This window comes from Eretmochelys imbricata, chromosome 7 (assembly GCF_965152235.1).
Source record: "Eretmochelys imbricata isolate rEreImb1 chromosome 7, rEreImb1.hap1, whole genome shotgun sequence".
Classification (NCBI taxonomy): Eukaryota; Metazoa; Chordata; order Testudines; family Cheloniidae; genus Eretmochelys; species Eretmochelys imbricata.
The window spans coordinates 103248869-103270718 of NC_135578.1; the positions used below are offsets into that span (position 1 = coordinate 103248869).

The 21850-nt window shown below is 42.9% G+C and overlaps 1 protein-coding gene across 1 annotated transcript in view; it reads left to right on the forward strand.

Annotated features, from left to right (window-relative positions):
- Positions 1-21850, forward strand: part of ADAM12 (ADAM metallopeptidase domain 12) — a 352228-nt gene that overhangs the window by 224034 nt on the left and 106344 nt on the right. The window contains exons 4-5 of the mRNA XM_077821415.1: positions 6673-6751; positions 12103-12179. Of these exons, the coding sequence (XP_077677541.1) occupies positions 6673-6751; positions 12103-12179 (156 nt within the window). The remainder of the gene's footprint in view (positions 1-6672; positions 6752-12102; positions 12180-21850) is intronic.

Here is a 21850-nt window from a genome sequence, read left to right on the forward strand (position 1 = left end):
GGTCTTAAGCAGAGAAATTTCAATTCCAGCTTTAGTAACTAGGCTCAGAGCTACTCAAAGAGCTTTTTTAATGACTAATATTATTACTGAAACCCTCTGTAGCGAGGCAACGACTCACTGGTGCAGCACCTCCTGCTGGTTGTCTCAGGAATAAGCTCTCTAGCCTTCAGCGCACCCTCTGCAGACCAGCGTCTCGCCTGCTCCTGGCCCACTGTCCCTCCCAGACCCTGGTGCCCTTTACCCTGGGGTTCTGCCCCAACAGTACCCCCACACTCCGGGTCTCCCCTCCCTGGGGAACCCCCACCCCTCTAAACCCACATTGCCTCAGTGGCTACTGCCTGTCATCTAGCCCCCACTCACTGGAGCAGACTGCAGTCTGTAATTGCTACTCATCACAGGCAAGGGGTTAGGACCAGCTGCCTCTGCCTATTCCCAGGTTGCCCCTCTGCAGTCCCAGTACCTTTCTGGGCCTTTACCAAGGCCTGCAGGTTTACCAGGCTGGAGCTCTCCAGCTCCCTTTGCCCTTCCCCAGCACTGCTCCACTTCAGGTACCTTGCTCCCAGGCAGCTAGCCCTTCCCGCTCCCAGGCTGGGGTGAGACTTCCCCAGCTCCTGGCCCCCAGCCCTCTTATAAGGGCTAGCTGGGCCCTAATTAAGCTGGCCACAGCTGTGGCTGCTTCCCCAATCAGCCTAGCTTGGTTGCTTTTAACCCCTTTTCCCCAGCTGCAGCTCTCTCCAGGGCTGCTTTTAACTCCTTCAGGGCTGAAGCGGGGTGACCACCCCGCTGCACCCTCTCACACTTTTAAAAGTAGAATCGTCCTGAGCAGGCCTATGACCTGTACAGGAAATGTGCAGATCTTCAGCTGCTGCATTAGGAGCAGATCATTTCACCTGATTATCTTCCTTTGGGAAAGTCTGCTGGTGGACTTCTATTGCCACAGGATTTTTGCTGACCCTTTACCACTCTTAGACTATTCAGCCTTACAGTTCAATCGACTTTCTCAACAGACTAGTATCAGGCTACTGAGCCAAAAGGCTCTGAAGAAAGAAGCCTGCCAAGGATTGATAGTAGCACCTTTGGGAGTTTGTTTTGCTTGGTAAACTTTCTTAATTCAGGAGCTGGAACTTTCCAGGAAAGACACAAGAGAAATGAAACCAATGATGCCAGTGAATAAGATCCAGTGGCTGGAAGTTGAAGCTAGACAAATTCAGTCTAGAAATAAAAGACACTTTTTTGACAGTGAAGGTAGTTAACCATTGGAACAACATGTGAAGGGTTGTGGTGGATTTTCCGTCACTGGAAATTATTAAATCAAGATGGGATATTTTTTCTAGAAGAAATACTCTACATCAACCACAGCTATTGGATTCGAAGCAGGAATTAATTCAAGGAAGTCCATGGCCTGTGTTACGTAAGAGGTCAGACTAAGGGCTTATCTATACTTACAGTGCCACTGTAACACTTAGTAAAGATGCTACCTATGCCAATGGGAGAACTTCTCCCATCGGCATAGATACACCACCTCCACAAGAGGCAGTAGCTATGTCAAAGGGAGAATCACTCCCATTGATGTAGCATTGTCTACAGCAAGGGTTAGGTCAGTAAAACTACGTTGCTCAAAGGTGTGGATTTTCCACATGTGATCACAATGGTCCTTTCTGGCATTAAAACCCATATAGCCTTTCCTGAGCCCTCTCTCGAGGGTGGAGTTCACCCTAGTCATCGTTCCTATTGTTATTATTCTCAGTTTTTTATCTTTGTAATGATGATATCAACATCAACAGTCTCCCTCCTCCAGTACCCAAGGAAATGAGCTTTCCTCTCCAGTCTCTTCCTTAAAATTCCCTTCTTCAGTCTAGCACTCCAGCAATGAGTCACCTCCCCTGTATCCATCTCTCATCTCATTAGATCACTACATTATTGTGAAACCCTTGAGAATAACAGGGCACATGCCAAGAGTACTGTTCAGTCACTTTGCCTCTGTGTTACATCTCTTACCCTGTCCAATGTCAGTATTTTGTCTGTTTAAATAGTAAACCCTCTGGTGCAGGCATCTTGGGTGAAATCCTGGCCCCATTGCAGTCAGTGGCAAAACTCTCATAAATTTCAATGGGAACAGGATTTTACTCTTTGTCCTTACATGTCTGTACAACACAATGCTGACCAGTGTTGCTATATATATATGGTAACACTAATTAATAAAACAGCTGGTCTTTATGATGATGCTTTCAGAAACATTGGCAGTAAGGGACTCTAGATACTTAGGGTTGCCAGGTGTCTGGTTTTCAACTGGAATGTCCGGTCGAAAAGGGACCCTGGCAGCTTCCCCGGCAGCACTGCTGACCGGGCCGTTAAAAGTCCGGTTGGCAGGGCTGGCAGGCTCCCTACCTGGCTCTGCGTAGCTCCTGGAAGCAACAACGTCCCTCTGGCTCCTAGGCAGAGGGACGACCAGGGGGCCTCTGCGCGCTGCCCCCGCCCCATGCACCAGTTCCACAGCTCCCATTGGCCAGGAACCACAGCCAATGGGAGCTGCAGGGGCGGTTCCTGTGGACAGAGGCAATGTTTACTGTGCAGAGCTGCCTGGCCACGCCTCCGCCTAGGAGACAGAGGGACATGTTGCTGCTTCCTGGGAGCCTCCCGAGGTAAGCTTTGCCTGGATCCTGCACCCCTTCCCACACTCCTGCCCCAGCCCTGAGCCCCCTTCTGCACCCTGAACTCCTCATTTCTGGTCCCACCCCAGAACCTGTACCCCCAGCCCAGAGTCTGTACCCCCTCCACACCCTAACCCCCTGCCTCAGCCCAGAGCCCCCTCCCATACTCTGAATCCCTTGTCTCCACACCCCCAGCTCAGAGTCCCCTCCTGCACCCCAAACTCCTCATCTGCCCCCCCACCCCAGAGCCCCCACCCCAACCCTCTGCCCCCTCCCGCACCCTGAACCCCTTGTTTCTGGCCCCATCCCGGAGCCTGCACCCTCAGCCGGAGCCCTCACCCTCTCCTGCACCCAACTCCCTGCCCCAGCCTGATGAAAATGAGCAAGTGAGTGAGGGTGGGGGAGAGCGAGCAACAGAGGGAGGGGGGATGGAATGAGTGCGGGGTGAGGCCTTGGGAAAGGGGTGGGGCAGGGACGGGGGGTAAGGGTGTTCGGGTTTGTGCAATTAGAAAGTTGGCAACCTTAACTATACTTTCTCTTAAATTAGCAGCCATTCCAGAGACTGTAAATGCCTGGGGTATGTCTACACTGCAATAAAAAACCTGCGGCTGGCCCATGTCAGTTGACTCAGGCTTCTGGGGCATGGGCTAAGGGGCTGTTAAATTGCAGGGTAAACATTTGGGCTCAGGCTGGAGCTCAGGCTCTAGGATCCTGCAAGGTGGGAGGTCTTAAGAACATTAAGAATACCACAATTAAACAGCCCCTTCTCCCGAGCCCCATGAGCCTGAGTCAGCTGGCACTGACCAGCTGCAGGAGTCTAATTGCAGTATAGACATACCTTGGTGTGGTGATAATATCTGCTGCTTTGCTACTACCCAAATTGCCTCTTGTGCAACCCAGTGAACCACTGAAAAATGTTGCTGGATTTTAACATAAAATATGACTATACAAAGAAAAGTACCCCACACATGCTGAAATTTGGGATGAGATCCATGATTAAAGCTTGTGCTGCTTTCTTTAGTGTTACTTCATCCTCCTTTTCTCCTCATTTGCTTGATTCCTCCACTTGTCATTTTCTACTCTCATCTAGGTTGTAAGGTTTTTGGAACAGGGACTTCGTTTTTTAAAAAGTGTTTGTACAGTGCACCCTTCTAGTGCAATGGGTCCCTGATCTTGATTGGGCATTTAGGCACCACCATAACACTAATAATAATAATTAATAATAATTAATAATAAAAATATTAGTCTACCAGAGATGTTAACATGTGTACAAGCTGAAAAAAAGGTGCGTTAACGAAGATGCAAACATCACCAATTTTGGAAAATATATATTAATTTCAAGAACAGTTCAGTCCATACTTTGCAATATAAAGAGATGGACCAGTTTGGACAAATGAACTTCCCAAACAAAAAACACATTTTTGGAAGAAAGCAGAACATTTCAAAACTCTATGCCAAAGATATATTCTGTAATCTGAATTCTCTGGTCCATTGCAGGTGCGCAGATGATATTGACATTTAGTTTTGATATCATCATCTGTCTGGAGCTTTTATATTTCACTAAAATGTTTGTCAAAACCTCAAACACTCACAGATGGTATTTTTTCACCTATGTTGAGAGCCAATGTAAATATATATTCTTCCTTCTGACCTTGTTAGAAATGCTTTCTAGATGAAAAATTGAAAAACAGTCAATACCTTGACTGGAAGGAATAAAGTCCCTGAGCAGAGATTGCACTCAAAAGTAATGCTTCCCTATTCCTTGGGCTTTTCGCAAGGAGCAACTTTATATACAAAACTGCAGTTATGAACTCCAAAAATCTGTGCCAAGATCTTTGTTCTCGGTGTGGTTTAAAAGAAGGTACAGTTAGCATTGAACACTTACAAGGTTTGGAAATTCTTTTCCAAAACACCTTAGACCACTTACATTTCCTTGCTGACATTCCTTTGTCCAGGAACCTTTAAGTGCCATGATTATAAATCTTCCTGAGAACTTGAGTCAGAAGTGGAAAGTCTTTTATTAATAACAACTCTTTCTTCAAGAAACAGTTTTATGGGTACCCATAGTAGAACCTTCTGATTTTTTTTTTTTAATATTCTGGGGACAAAAAGGTTAATTCTGTGAAGCATCCCTCTCATTTATTGAAAACTAGTCCAATGCAACTGCCAGTCTAGTGGAGCCAATCTCTCTCTCCTCATCCCAAACTGCTTTTCATATACTTTTTTCTTGAAAAGTGAACTGCCCAAATAGCTGTTATTTTACATTAGAAACTTATTTCCATAGCAGTGAATTTCTTGTTCCCCTTTGTTTACTTGGGTAAATTATTAAGGTGTTGTCTGAGTCTCTAACAAATGGAGGCCCACCTCACAGACATCATATTCAGTAACGGTAGATTTTTCAAAAGTGCCAAAATGACTTAAAAGCTCAAGATTCTATAAAAATAAATGAGGCTTGTACCCTTATGTTGCTTAGGTACTTCTGATAAGTTGCTGTGGGGAAAAAAGAATCCCATTGTGAACATGTTCTCCTTTTGATGTATCCTTGCAAGTTATTGACTGCTGTGTGTGATAATCCAGTTTATTAGGAGGAATTCTTTCATCTCCTCCTGGATTCTCTCAAACCCTTTCTATCAATCGAACGAGTTTGTTTATTTTACTCTCATGTAAACTAACCTTAGTGCCAGGAGATCATGTTGCTTTTGTCTAAAATAATCAATTATCCTACCATCGCAGGAGGAGAGCCCTCTAATACTTTGGCTAGAAGGCACAGTGATGCCTTGATGAGTAAGTCACCTTATTATGGCATAAAATATACCCCTTCCATAGAACAGGGCTGCTTGCACCATGAAAAAATAATGACAATGTTGGGATGTGTTTATTACTTATAATTACAATTTTTAATCTTAAAGATAAAACCTTATCCTTAGGGAATCTCTGATGGCAGGAGCTGAATAGTGTTAGAAAGTAGGTGTCTCTGAATTTCAAAGACAGCTGATATTGCCCTGGCACTAGAGTAGCAATGGTCAGTGATGCTAAGCTTAATACTGTCAGTTGCTGTATAATCACAAGATGCTTCAGTTGTTACGTTCTGGAATGTAACAAAAATTAAATGGGCACTGACAGAGCCCAGGAGATACAAACATATAATCCTCTTCCCCTACCTGCTTGAAATATTTGAAGTTTGAAGGTTTGTGCTCCTTGAAGTTGTGGGGTAAAATTTTCAGAAGAACTCGTCATTGGCCTGACTCTGCTCCGGTTGAATCCAATGGGAGTACCATTGACTTCTCAGGGAGCAGAATTACACTAGAGCTGAGCATTCTTGAAAATCCCACTGATGATATTCCAGTGACCTCATTTCTCCCACCTCCCTGTTACCCAAATACACCAGGCCAATAAATCCATGGTATTTTTCAAAACCAATGTTTTACATTTTTGTGAGCATGTAAATGTGGCAGCAGTGGCTAGCCATTGGCTGATGTACACAGTGCATTAGACAGCAAAGTGATGGATAGAATGTGGGACACATTACCTTTTTTCCAATGTGTGTCATTTTTTCAGCATCTTTACCATGACTGAATTACTTTTAAAATATTCCAAACGTCTAGATTTCCAGTTTGATTGGAAAGATACTAAAAATGACATGAAGGGTTCAATATTGAGCTATGCTTATTTTTAATCTTCATTTGGAAGAAAGGACATCTGGCAGCTTGTAGTAAATTTCAGTCAGAACAAAGACTTTTTATTATTAATGGAGGAACTTTTTATGTTCCAGCCTACTAACCTACTAGGTTTCTTTGCTGTTTCGAGTGATTACCCGTCACATTTTTTTCCTAATCTCATGCACAGTTCTGCACTAGTTCATGCTCTAGTCACGGTGACCTATTATGAGGCTTTCTGTTTCCAGGCTTGTTAATTTTAAACTTCTTATTCTATCTCAAATGGAACCATGGAAGAACAAAAGTCATGATTATTTGATCTTAATATGACAGATGTGTCATTTTGTTTTGTTTTGTTTTTTCAGAGGCCTCTTAGCTGATAGCTTCACAGAAACGCACTATTTGAAAGATGGCACTGATGTCATTCTCACACGCAATTACACGGTAAGGTTTGTGTCTTGGGGAATAGATGATGCTTCATCATTAAAACACCCACCACGGGAGAGTTGCCAGGATAGGGGGGTGAAATAAAATAGCTAGCTGGGTATTCTTTTTAGAGTGTTGTCGTTGGCAACTGTTTGTCCCTGTGTACCTAAGCAAGAATTTTGAGGGGGAAATTTTCAAAGTGAGGCGTGGGGAGTTTCACCAATGACTGTCATTGAAGCCTATAAGATTTTTGCTGTTAAAGCCTTACACAGCTCTTTGAAAATGCACTCGTTAGAGTTTTCTAGTAGGCCACAAACAGCCATTGTTGCACAAATGAGGAGTGAAGGCCTGATTGAATTAAAAAGAAAGCCCTAAAAAGCTGGCTTCCGCAGGCCAATGCCGAAGGTCACATAAAGGCATTCCAAGGTCTGCGTGGGTTTCCACAATGCAAAAGAAAGATGTATCTTTTATTTTTTGTTTTTATTGAATCAGGCCCTAAGATATTTACAAAAAATATATCTGGCTAACTTGCTCTTCATTAAAATTAGCACAAAATGCCCTTTTTTCTCTTTTAAAAAATGCTTTTTATAAATAAAGTACTGTTTTAAGGCACTCACATTTTTGTCCTCTGATGGAAAATATGAATTCCTTAATTAAAAACAGTGCAGCAATTGATTTTAATTATGAAGTTTATCTTTTATCTGGCTTAGTAGATCCAGCTCAGATGGACTATTTCTTCATTTATTGTATAACATCAATAGCTATCCCATGGGCTAACTTTATTAAAGGAGGGCTGTATAGTCTGTGCTATAAGTAAACAGCGAAAAGGCAAGTAAATGAAAAATTTCAAAATGGTTTTAAAATTCTTAATATTCAAATGAGGAAAGAATATACAACTTTTTGTGGTTCACTATTGAAGCAAACTAATCTCAGCTATGTGTACGGCTGACTGTAGAAAGTTTCCTCTTTACAAATACATTTGAAAGAAAAGTTTTAAGTAGGCAATGTACTTTGGTACAGTGATGATGGCAGAAAGACCCTAAATAAATAGTACTAACGGTGCAGTTTGCTGCCAAAAATAGTTTGAAGAGACCAGTACAACACATTTTTGATCAAGAGCAACTGCAATATTGTTTAAAAGAAATGTCTTCCTGAGGTTCTATAATTTGATTTTACATCTTTTTTCATTCAGTATTCCTAAAGTGCCTGAATGGTGCACTCTAAACTAAATCAAGTTACTGATTTATAGTTACCTGGCTGTGGAAATGAAATCAGGTTTTGGTCCCTGTGCTATTTGCAGGTCTGAGCATTTGCTTGGTGCAGATGTTACTGTTGTATTCTCTTCACATTTATACTAAAAACTAAATAGCCCCCCCCCCCAAATCTGTCAGTCTCAAAGTTAACCACTGCTTTATTAGTTAATGATCTGCAATAAAGCCAGAGCACAGCTTTAAATACAACAAATCAGCTAACTGTAGTGACTATTCGTTTTGGGGGGGATCATCTATTTCATTCAGTAATTTAAAACAGCAAAAGTCTTTTTTTGGTGGGTGAAAAATTCTGTAACTCAGCTGAGTTACTGAGCTAGAAACCAATTTTCCACCAGTCCAATCACAGGATATGATCTGATAGGTTTACCGTTTTCAATATTGAACTTAAAGGAACCTTACCTTCTTGCAGCATGTGGATCTTGAAGAAGTTATGAAATGAATAGACAAGTTCAAAGTTAATGAAATATCTAGTTGCATGCCTGGAGTGGTAAGGAATAAGAACCTTTTCCATAATACACTCTTTGATAATGTCAGTTACACTTTAGGTGCAGTCTGTATGAGCCTGGGAATCATCATCCCCTTCCTCTTTCACCAGACACTTTCACAGACCAGGCAAGTCTACAGTTAAAAGGCTGCATCAGCGCCGCTGTAGCACTTTAATGAGGATGGTCTAAGCCAATGGGAGAGAGCTCTCCCATCAGCGCACTTAATCCATCTCCCCAAGTAGCTATGTTAATGGGAGAAGCTCTCCTGCTGACATAAGGCTGTCTACACAAAAGGTTAGGTCAGTATAACTACATCACTTGGGTGTGAAAAATCCACACCCCTGAGTATGACATAGTTCTACCGATATAGGTCTGTAGTGTAGTCCAGGAGTTTGCTGCATACAGCTAGAGCACACAGATATCTGGCTTCCATGAGCAGCACTAGTTATAAATTGTGCTCCTGCCTGAGACTCCAGACTACTAACCCTTATGACTTTTAGTGGATGTTTATGTAACCAGGCTGTCTCAATGTCAAGCAGAAATATTGTGGCCATGCTGAACAGCTACATGCCCTTAGCTGTGAGTAAAGCAAACCTTTAGAGAGAATTCAGTGTGTGGAATTGCTCCCCTTTGTGATTTTCTTTCTCATCGGAGTGTTACTAGCACTTTACTGAGGCAGACAATGAAGACACACTAATAATAAGTTACTGACACACCATTTTTCTCATTGCTTTAACTATGGCAAACCATATAAATTCAGGTTTCAGAGTGGTAGCCATGTTAGTCTGTATCAGCAAAAACAATGAGGAGTCCTTATGGCACCTTAGAGACTAACAAATTTATTCGGGCATAAGCTTTCATGGGCTAGAACCCACTTCTTCAGATGCACAGAGTGGAAAATACAGGAGCAGGTATAAATACATGAAAAGATGGGAGTTGCCTTACCAAGTGTGAGGTCAGTCTAACGAGACAATTCAATTAACAGTAGGATACCAAGGGAGGAAAAATAACTTTTTTGTAGTGGTAATCAATGGAGATATGCTGGTGTAAAGCCAGTGTGAGAGGAGGATAAGGCCCTATATCCTTCAGCACTTTTAGCAGAAGAATATAACTTTCTTTTCTACTCAAGAAAGTAATTGGTTTATAACCCATGGAAAAGAAGCACTTGAGGAATTCCACCATGATTTCAACAATTTCCATCCCACCATCAACCTCAGCCTAGACCAATCCACACAAGCGGTCCATTTCCTGAACACTACTGTGTAATAAGCAATGGTCACATAAACACCACCATATACTGGAAAACCTACTGACCGCTATACTTACCTACATGCCTCCAGCTTCCATCCAGGACACACCACATGATCCATTGTCTACAGCCAAGCTCTAAGATACAACCGCATGTGCTCCGATCCCTCAGACAGAGACAAACCCCTACAGGATCTCTATCAAGCATTCTTAAAACTACAATACCCACCTGGTGAAGTGAAGAAACAGATTGACAGAGCCAGAAGGGTACCCAGAAGTCACCTACTACAAGACAGGTCCAACAAAGAAAATAACAGAACATCACTAGCCGTCATCTACAGCCCCCAACTAAAACCTCTCCAGCGCATCATCAAGGATCTACAACCTATCCTGAAGGGTGATTCCTCACTCTCACAGACCTTGGGAGACAGGCCAGTCCTCACTTACAGACAGCCCCCCAACCTAAAGCAAATACTCACCAGCAACTACACACCACACAACAAAAACACCAGCTCAGGAACCAAACTCTGCAACAAAGCCCGATGCCAACTCTGTCCACATATCTATTCAAGGGACACCATCATAGGACCTAACCACATCAGCCACACCATCAGGGGCTCATTCACCTGCACATCTACCAATGTGATATATACCATCATGTGCCAGCAGTGCCCTTCTGCCATGTACATTGGCCAAACCGGACAGTCTCTACGCAATAGAATAAATGGACACAAATCTGACATCAGGAATTATAACATTAAAAAAACAGTCGGAGAACACTTCAATCTCCCAGGACACCATCACATGAGGCCTGAATAAAGACTGGGAGTGGTTGGGTCATTACAAAACCTAAACCTAATTTCCCCCATACTAATTTTCCCCTACTGTTACTCACACCTTCTTGTCAATTATTTGCAATGGTCCACTCTCATTACCACTACAAAAGTTATTTTTCCTCCCTTGGTATCCTACTGTTAATTGAATTGTCTCTTTAGACTGACCTCACACTTGGTAAGGCAACTCCCATCTTTTCATGTATTTATACCTGCTCCTGTATTTTCCACTCCATGCATCTGATGAAGTGGGTTCTAGCCCACGAAAACTTATGCCCAAATAAATTTGTTAGTCTCTAAGGTGCCACAAGGACTCCTCTTTGTTTTTGCATATAAATTCAATTGAGATTATAACCCACTGTTCTGAATTTTGTTACATTCTCACGTTAAAAAAAATGCTCCAAATAAATATTTTCTTATGAGGGAAACTAATTTGCTTAGGATTCATATCTGAGCTATTCCATTTTACCCTGGTCTTTCTCTAGATTATTGCTTTCTTTAGGAAATCAAGGTGGGCTTTAGAAGTGTGCTGTGAGCGGCTGTGTAATTGAAAACCATTCCCTGACACTGAAAAGGTTAATTAATGCAGCTAGATGTGAATGAACCAAGTAATAAAAAGGCATAGTGAGATGACTGTCAGTTGAAACATGAGTGATAACTTTCTTTTGCACTAATAAGATAGCAACCTTTTAGAATAGTATTTTCAGCTTCCAGATAGCATTTAAAGGAGCTGTGAAAAAAAGAAATGCTGAACGTGACACAATCATTACTTTCCAGCCAGTCACATAATTGGGGATGTAGTATAACCTTTAGTCAACAATAAAATTAATTTTGATTGCAGCGAGAGTCAGTAGCTTTGTTGTGGTTGCCTTTTGCAAGCAGATGGATTATTAAAGAAATACAATAACCCAGCCACAAAATGAAAAAGGATTGTTGCCTTTCAAAATAGAATAAGACCCTCTTATTTTTGTTTGTTTGTAATAGTGTGCTGCTACCCGGCTAGTTCATTTAATAAAATGCTTCCTTTCCAACCCACTTTTCATTTGCTCTGTGAGTTTCTCAAGCCATAGATTTGAGACTAGTTTTAGTACATCTCACAGTATGCTTAATTACCTCCTATGAATTTACATCCTATTACTAAAGAAAACTTACATCTAAGCAAAATGTTGATGTCAATGTGATTTGTTCAGCTGCTTAATTTTATAAAATGCCCCATATCATAGCTTTCAGATAACATAATCAAGGAGAAAAAACTTGTCACATTTTAAATACACTGTTGATTGTCTTTTAGCAATTAGGGATGTCACAGGTACTTGTGTGGACTCCTTTGGTCCAACATTAAACCTTGAGAATGCTCATTACAATATTTCATGGAGGCAGAATGATTGCTATCAGTGGGATACTGGATGCTGTCGCCTGAAATCAGACTAGGTTTTTAGATAGAAATTAAGGGAGAACCTTATAAAAATGAGGCACTAAATAGAATTTATGATTACCTAAATGTTTGCTCCTTCCTTCCTTTTTGCAATTAGGGTCACTGCTATTACCATGGTACTGTGCAAGGGTATCCTGATTCTGCAGTCAGTCTCAGTACCTGCTCTGGACTTAGGTAAGTGAGCTTTCCCAAGACATCTTGGACATCTAAAAACACATATAATCACTACAATCAAATCCCATGCTTCAAGGCTTCAGTTGGTTGCCTGCAGGAGTCAAGAAGGATTTTTCCCCCCAATAAATAATTGGCTAGATGTATTCTGGATTGATGTTTTTTCTATCTTCCTCTGAAATACCAAAGCTAGGCCAAACCTGGAGTTGCGACACCAGACAGGGTGGACCAGTGTTCTGAGGTGGTAACAAAAATCCTCTTTCTAGATGCTTGATTGGTGTGTCTTGCTCAGGGTCATACTGCTCTCTAGATTTGGGGTAAAGAATTTTCCTCCAGATCACATTTGGAGGGACCTTGGAGTTTGGTCTCTTGGCACCTGAGTCTCTCCTGTTCTCTGGCTGTGGCAGACAGTTTAGTCCTTGATGACTGACGTGCTGTTGTCTCTAACTAGAGTCTCTGAGCTCAATATATGGGAATGTGATTGAAATTTAGTGGCCTGTGATGTACAGAAGGTCATGGTTTGTGCATGATTTGTGCAACCCAAATATTAAAGCTGAACGTGGGGACTAGGAATGAGAATTCATAGAATTTAAGGCGAGGAGGGACCATTAGATCATATAGTCCGACCTCCTGTATATCTTAGACCAGGGGTGGCCAACCTGTGGCTCCAGAGCCACATCCGGCTCTTCAGAAGTTCATATGCAGATCCTTGTATAGGCACCAACTCTGGGGCTGGAGCTACAGGTGCCAACTTTCCAATGTGCCGGGGAGGTGCTCACTGCTCAACCTCTGGTCCTGCCACAGACCCTACCCCCACTCCATCCCTTCCCGCTGCCTCCCCTGAGCCTGCTGTGCCCTCACTCCTCCCCCTACCCCCACAGCCTCCTGCACGCCATGAAACAGCTGTTGGGGAGGGAAGGGGAGGCGCTCATTGGCGGGGCTGCTGGTGGGTGGGAGGCGCTGAGAGCAGTGGGGGAGCTGATGCAGGGCTGCTGACGTATTACTGTGGCTCTTTGGCAATGTACATTGGTAAATTCTGGCTCCTTCTCAAGCTCAGGTTGGTCACCCCGTCTTCGACCATTACATTTCACCCAGTTATCCCTGTATTGAGCCCAATAACTTGGTTTTGGTAAAAGCATATTAACAGGAAAGGCATACTGACATGATTTGAAGACATTAGGAGATGGATAATCCACCACTTCCCTTGGTGATTTATTCCAATGGTTACATACCTTCCTTTAAAAAATAAAAAAGCCTTATTTCTACTTTGAATTTGTCTGTATTCGGCTTCCAGCCATTGTTTCTTCTTCAGGTGATGGCCTCTATTTGTATTCTACTGTGGGTGCACATACGCCCCATGCACCAGAGACTGGAAGATTTTTCCTAGCGGTTCTGTTGTTCTGTGCCTTTGTCTTTCTCCTCTTCATGCTCCAAACCAAGGGTATAAGGGGTGATGCAGACTGACTGATTCTACAGTTCCTTTCTACCACCCATGGTCCAAGATGGAATCCTTCAGTGTCCACAGTGTTTGCTACAGCAGCATTTGCTTTATTCAGTAATTACCTGTAAATAATTGTCTATAGTCTTTAGATAGTTGTAGATGGCATCTTAGTTCTTAGTTTAGCTTAGTTAGTTAGTCATAATAGATGAGGGAAATCTTCCTCCAGATACACCTCTAAAAAGAAGATTTGTTCACCGACACCATCTAAGTCTGCACCCCAGTACAGGAGGCTAAGGAGGTCAAAAGAGGCATGGTGCCAGTCTCCAAGATCCTAAGAATAAGAGTGTTTTGAGGCTGCCACCACCCACAGGAGCAGGACCATCTCTGGTACCAACAAAGGAAAAGCATCATACCCCCCTGCACAGGCGGTACCACTGCACTCTGATAAGGACTCGTCAGCACCTAGAATTCTGGCCAGAGTGGCTTTGCTTGTGAGCAAGAATAGGCATCCTCACTCCCCACAGCCCTTGTCTGGAGAGAAATACATTACACCTGAGGACATAATCATCCTTCCCAGATCCCAAGTCTGCCATCCTTTCAGATCCAATCATCTCAAGAGAGATCCTGACGCCAGTGGTCCAGGGATGGCACAAGAGAGCACGCGAGCTGCTCTCTGGTACCTTCTGCCATTAGGGCATCACAAAGTCTGTACTGACAACAAAACCCATGGAATCAGAGCCTACTTTTTCCTCCTTAGCTGAATCAAATATTATCAAGACAGCATTACTGCTGAAAGAGGAGATCTAGCTGGATAGTGGATCCAGAGTCTCCTGGGGCTCCCCCCATGCAACCTCATAAGACAGTGTGCTAAACTTGGTACCAGTGACACACAATGTCATCAAGACCAATCCAGCCACCTTTTGTTCCCACTTACCTGCTTTATTGGGGGTCATGGGACCCATACAAGAACTATTCCAAGTTAGTAAGATGTTTTTGAGAATCATGTCATTCTTCTTCTCACAGGGAGGAGATGGAGCCCCCACAGGAAATGGATGAGGAGTGAAGAACCAACATCAATGGAAACGCCTGCTCTGATGGGTCTGTTCTCATCTTCATCCCCTGATTAGAGAGTGGCACCAGCCTTGCCTTCTCCACCTGATGATTGCAAGCAATTCCAAGGCTTGCTAAAGAGGGTGGCAGACGTACTCCAGATTCCCCAGAGGAAGTGCAAGAGATATTTCATTAATTCCTGGGTATCCTACAGAGTGTGGGCCAGGAAGGTGGTGCTTCCCATTTTGCAGACTGCCAGCATGGTCTGGCATACCTCAGTTACATGCACTCCTATGCCAAAAAGTACAGAAAAGAAATACACTTCTACCCCAATATAACACGGTCCTTGGGAGCCAAAAAATCTTACCGCGCTATAGGTGAAACAGCATTATATCAAACTTGCTTTGGCCTCGAGCATTTCCGTTATTAATAGTCACTTCCCGCCCCCTGACTGACCCCTCAGAACCCCCGACCCATCCAAAAACCCCCACTCCCTGTCCCCTGACTGCCCCCACCCCTATCCACACCCCCGCCCCCTGACAGCCCCCCCGGGATTCCCACATCCTATCCAACACCCCCGTCCTCTGACCGTCCCGCCCCCAGAACCTCTGAACCATCCAACCCCCCCTGCTTCCTGTCCCCTGACTGGCCCCGAGACCCTCTGCCCCTTATCCAACCCCTCAGCCCCGGCCCGGCAACCTTAACACGCCGCTCAGAGCAGCGTGTCGGAGCCAGACATGCTGACGTGCTGCTTTACCACGTTATATCCGAATTTGTGTTATATCGGGTCATGTTATATTGGGGTAGAGGTGTACTTCATACCAGACAAGAGAGCAGAGTTTTAATTCATACCCCTTATCCTGAATTCCTTAGAAATCCAGGCTGCCACTGAAATAAACAGGCAATGTCATCCTTACAGAAGGGATGGATCTTGGAAGCTAAATATTTGGACCTATTTGGAATGAAGGTTTTTACAACAACCAGCCTGCAATTCCACATCAAACTGTCATGCATTAATGTCTAAATATGGTTTCATTCATTATTCCAAGTTCATGGAATTCACTGACAAACTCATGCAACAGGATTAAGTGCCATTCCAAGCATTTATTGAGATAGGTACAATGATTGCCAGATAATCCCTTCAAGCTTCACTTGACACAGCATCCTAGTCAATGGCTATGGCTTTTTTTCATGCATAGACTGTTGTGGCCTCAATACTCTGGATTCCCCAGGGAAGTCCAATCTACAGTGAAGGATTTGCCCTTCTAAGGGAACAGCCTGTTCAGTGAGAATATGGATGATTCATTATGCTCATTGGAGGACTCAAAGACAACCCTCCACTCCATGGGAATCTACACTCCACCAAGGAGGAAATTCTATAGACCACAGTCTCATAACCAACACCTCAACCCTTTTTCCATCAAAGGGGCTATGAACCACTACAAAAATGGCAGAGGATGCAGGGGAACAAGTACAATGTTCTCCTCTCTTCCTCCTTCAAACCCCAGCCTCGCACTAAGAAACACTTTCGAGAGATCTGAATCAAACCAGTTGCCAATCTAACTACCCAACATTCAGAAACCCAATTTGGTGACCATCTAGTTCATTTCTCCCAAGCCTAGCAAATGATAACAGAAAAATGGATCACTGATATCCTCTACACTATAGCGTTCCTCTCTTCCACTCCAAAACCCCCAACTGCATCTGTCTTCAGGGACCACTCCCATGAGAGGATGCTCATTCAGAAAGTAGACTCCCTTCTTCAACAGGGACCCACAGAACTGGGACATCACCAACACTGGGGAGAGGGGTCTTACTCAGAATATTTCCTCATTCCCAAAAAGAAGGAAGAATGGAGACCCATCAATATCGCAGGCAGCTTGATGCCTTTATCTGCAAATTGAGGTACAGGACAGTAACCGTGGCATCAGTAATTCCCCCTCTGCAGCTGGTTCACAGCTCTTGACATGAAGGAGGCCTGTATTCACATAGACATATACCCCACGCACAGAAGATTCCGGAGTTCACTGTAGGTTTGAACTATTGTCATTACAGAGTGTTCCCCTTTGGCCTCACAACAATGCCAAGAATATTCACAGAGTGTTATCAGTTGTGGTAGCCTACTTGCACTGCCACAGATCATCACTTTTCCCTTACTTCGAAGACTGGGTATTGCTAGGGAGCTCTCGTCAGGAGATTCTGACAGTGATCTCATCTCTGCTTAACCTTCTGTGCTTACTGGGACTTGGTGTAAACATAGAAAAGTCTGTTTTAGTTCCCATACGGACCATAGAGTTAATTGGGGCAACACTGGACTCTGTCAGTGTCAAAGCATACCTTCCTCAGATCAGATTCCAATCAACTATGGTATTCAGCTCCAGATGAGCCTGTTCAGTCTGTTCATTTGTCATCCTTCTAGGTCATATGACCCCCTGCACCTATGTTACTCCCTTTGCAAGACTTTGCTTCATTGCCTGCAAGCTTGGCTCCAGATGGTATACGTGCCAAGGAGACACAATATGGAAAAACTAGTCTCTCTCGCCCACAAATCTCTTGGGAGAACAGGGAGCAAGTGTGTGTGGGAGTTTTCTTCATTCCCCCCCCCCCCCCTCACCCCCCGAGAAGACATTGATCACAGACATCTCCTTGTTAGGATGGGGCACTCATCTAGATGAGCATACAATGAGAGGGACATGGAAAGTCGAGACTTTCCAAATGAGTTTCATTCTGCATGTTATGAGTTAACAAACACCCCTCCTCCCCAAGGTCTGAGAGTCCACTCTACTAGGGCCAAGACCCCATCAGTAGCCTCGCTTTGGGATGTTCTTCTCACTGAAAACTACAAGGCAGCAACCTGGGGTTCTGTCCATACCTGTAATAGACATTACACTCTGGTGCAAGCTTCTCCAGCTGACGCACCTTTCAGCACAGCAGTACTCCAGTCATTGGTACCACAGAGATTCTTGCATCTTCTTTCTCAATTAATACTGTTTGTCAGTCACCCACAGTGGAAAACACATAGGGACTATCACTTGAAGGAGAAAGAAGGGTTCTTATAGTGTATGGTAACTGGAGTTCTTTGAGATATGTGGTCCCTATCTGTATTCCACTATCTGCCCTCCTTCCCCTTTGCTTCTGATCCTTGATGCATGGTTCATGGTAGAGAAGTAACTGAAGAGGCAGGTGGTCCACACCACCTTTTATACCCTTGGTTCGGCACATGAGGAGGAGAAGGGTGCAGGAACAGACCAACGGACACTGTTAGCAAAAAACTTCTGGTCTCAGGCACATAGAGGCAAGGCACGCCCAAAGTGGAATACAGATAGGGACCACACATGTTGAAGAACTGTAGTTACTGTAAAAAATAAATAACTTTTATTTCTTATTGTACCTTTCTCCACTAGATTAAAGATCCCTTTTAAACCCAGTATTTTCTCCCCATGAAGCACTTAATGCACTAATCCAGTCACCTCTCACTCTTCTTTTTGATAAGGTAAACAGGTTGAGTTCTTTAAGTCTCTCACTATAAGGCATTTTCTCTAGCCTATGAATAATTTTTCCAGTCCTTTCTCCAATTTTTCAAACATCCTTCTAAAAATACAGATACCAGATCTATACACAGTATTCCAGTATCAGTCTCATCCATAGAGCTGGCTGAAATTCAGGATTGCTGGTTTATGAGAAACGTTGACTTTTTGAAATTTGGTTCCTAGAAAACCTGAAAAAACTTCATTTCAGAAACACAGCCACATGGTGTTTCCTAAACAAAATATGCTCCCTGGACCAGAAGCTGCTGATTGAATTGACATACTTGTGAGGGGAAACTGACAAGAATTTCCGTTTGTCCATAGTTGCTGGGATTCCCAAATCTGTGACTCTAGGGCAGACTTGCGCTTGGAGCAGAAAGTGGTGAGGTTTGTGATGGTCCTTTGTTCCTGAGGGGATGGCGACTTTGTCTCAGAGCTTTAGATGATTTTGTTAGATATCCTGGGCCCAGACTTTGGAGTGCTTTGAAGATAAGGACCTAGACCTTGAACTCGATTCAAAATTCTCTGGTAATCCAGTGTAGGGAGTGGGTTCTCCATTGACAGCTATGTTTTGAGATCTGTCAGTTAGTCAGTTCTTAATCCATTTAATGTGTACTTTATCGATATTGTACAATGCTATGTTTTTAATCAGAATGTCATGCAGTACTAAGTCAAAAACCTTACAAACGTATGATACTACATCTACACAGTTACTTCTGTCAACCAAACTTGTAATGTCCTCAGATAACAAAATCAGGTTTGTGTGACAAAAACTGTTTTCCATAAATGCATGTTCCTGCCCTTAATTCTCTTTTAATGGAGAATGCATATTCCCTGCAGCTGCATCAAGGGAGACATCAACAGGATAGTAGAATTTTGGGGAGTCTATATGATTGCCATTTTCCCATGGCAGTTGTGCCCAGGTGATGCTATATTTTATTCTGACAGTACACTGGTTGGCATCTATCAAACTGTGACAGAACCTGGTTGCCTTCCAGTCCTTGTTTCGCTGTGGAGTCCTCAAACATGTCCCCCTGGGGTAGTGAGCAATGGTATACACTAGCAATGACAAGAACTGCTGTACCGCTGTGAACTCCTACAGCTTCCAAGAGCCCAATAGTTCTGAGAATTTGCTTCCTAATGTGGCTATGAAGCTCAATAAATTGTTGTGGTGAAAGATATACCATGTAGCAAGTAGTTTAGATGCTAATGTTAACACACACCAAAAAAAAAAAAAAAAAGAGTGAGAGAGACACACGTCAAGAAAAAAATTAAATTAACCAATTTAATAATTTCTCAGTCAACTTTCAGAAAGGTACTGACTGATGGTAGTTTTTAAATACACCATAGACACAATTCAGGAACCAATTACCCTTCTTAGTCGGTCAATCACAGAATGGTATTTACTCACAGAGCAGTTCCAAATCACAGTAATTAACTGTAAACTGGCTCTAGTGTTCTCCCTGGAAAACCAGTTTTCCTGTCAAATTTCCAGCTGTCTCAGACTTTTCTGGATTTGTTTAATTTATCTACGAACAGCATGACTATTTGAACCTTTCCCTCCTCTGTTTTGCATTCTGTATGGTGGTGGTATTGTCAAGGCTTTTATATTATAGCCTTGGAGATCTTAGGAGCAGAGGAGGAAGAAAACATAGAGTAAACAAGCAATTTGTTACCAAAATTCTTTTCCTTATTAAAAGGGCAACCTTGGCCATAGTTAGTAGGATTCCACTGTTGTCTTCCAGCAAGAAAACATTTTTTACGGGTGCTTTTCCATCTATCTGGCATTGCCACTAAATTTTATTCTAGTTAACCTATTACGTTTGTGGTATTTTAAAGAGCATTAGTCAAATATAAACCATTGTCATGGCAGGTAAAAAATAATTTAGTGCCCCTTAAATATTTTAAAGAATTGCATGATTACAGTGAGAGCAGTGCTAGGAGTCTACTGCAGCTAGGGAAAAATTGCCCTTTGTGGGGAAAATAAAAGATCGTATTAGTCCTGCACTCCAGAGCTATTTACAAAGAAAAAAGCTAACAAGAACAGTTCGGCTGTGTGTTAAATGTGGTTTCTCTCTTTTCTCTCATTCATTCTCTCTTTCACTTTTGGTGAATTTTGTGCTCACAACTGACTGACAAACCTAATCCTCTCTTTGAGTCCAGTCATTGTTTCCCAGCTCCTTACACAGTCATTTATACCAGTACAAAGTGGATGTAAAGCCTTATCCAGTCAGAATAGAAACATTTTTCACCCAAATTGCACTGGTGCAAGTAACTACGTACAGGGCAGGTTGGTGGTTAACGGGCCCCTTATTGGTGTAGCATCTTCTTTGCCAGGGCAGGCTTTCCCATTTCCCTGCTAATGTGGTTCAACCTTAGCATGCAGGGAGAACATCTAGGGTGAGGATATATCTCAATATCCATTTAACCGCTGCATTCTCTCTTGGGACTGGCCATATGAGTGCCCATGAGTGATAGCGGTTTTGTGATAAGAACACCTGTTGACTTAGACCCCAAAACTCATTTCACAGCCTGGTAACAGATAATAACTTTGTCAGTATCTGAGCTTGAACAGAAACATACAGTTGAAAGACTACATATTGCAATATCAGTTCCCTGAACCATCCACTTCCCCTCATTAAGATAAGTTAGGAATAAAAGGCCAGATGATGCAAAGTACTAAGGGCCTGCTGTGAAGTCGTAAGGGCACTGAGTACCTCACAGATTTGGGCCCACCATTCACACAATACCTCTCTCACAAAAACATTTTTAATAATCTCTTTAGTCAGAAACGTTAAAATGCATATTATTAATATGAATGTTTTACTAGTATGCACAAAAAATAGTTTAAAACAGTACAGGAAATTCAGAGCTAAAGCAACCACTTTGGTCCTTAACACATTCCATTGTGCCCGAGTATTGTAGAAATTAATGTCTAATGTGTTACATTAGAAAGCTAACATGCTGCAGTTTCCTTGTTTATGTTGCTTTTCCCTCCAGGGCTCTGTTTTGATCTGATATAGTTCCAGGAATCCTAGCTCCACACGGAGTTTCACAAGAAAGTACTGGGATGCAGTCATGGGTTAAAGAGGGCAGCCTTGCTTAATGCTCCAAGATTCTGATTCTGGCTCTGCCACACAGTTGCGTGAATTCGGACAAGTCACTTCTGTGCCTCAGTTTTTCCATCTGTAAAATGTAGATAATAATTCTTATCTCCCTCCCATGAGTGTTGCATGAGCCTTAAAGTTTAAATACCATGTGATCCCTTGATGAAAGGACGCACAAACTATTATAATTATTTCATTTAAATTTCAGGATGCCGTCATCTTGCCATCTGAAACTAGCAGTCCATCTTGGACAGGGCTTTCCATCGATACTGGAGAAAGACACGTGCCTTTCCCATAGACCAAGAGAATGCATTAAAAGGCATGAAACTGGCCCAAAAGAGAAGGTTACGCATTTTAGAAAGCTGTGAAGCTTACATATACAATGCAGCCATGGGGCTAAGCATTTAAGACAAATTATTAGCTTATATATGGCATTTGATTGCCTATCCAGTATTGCATAAGGAATAGTGTAAAATCTGAAAATTAAGCTGGATTTGAAAAGCACATGTTGCTCATGCAGGGGGAAGGGGGTTTGAAGGTCATTTTGCC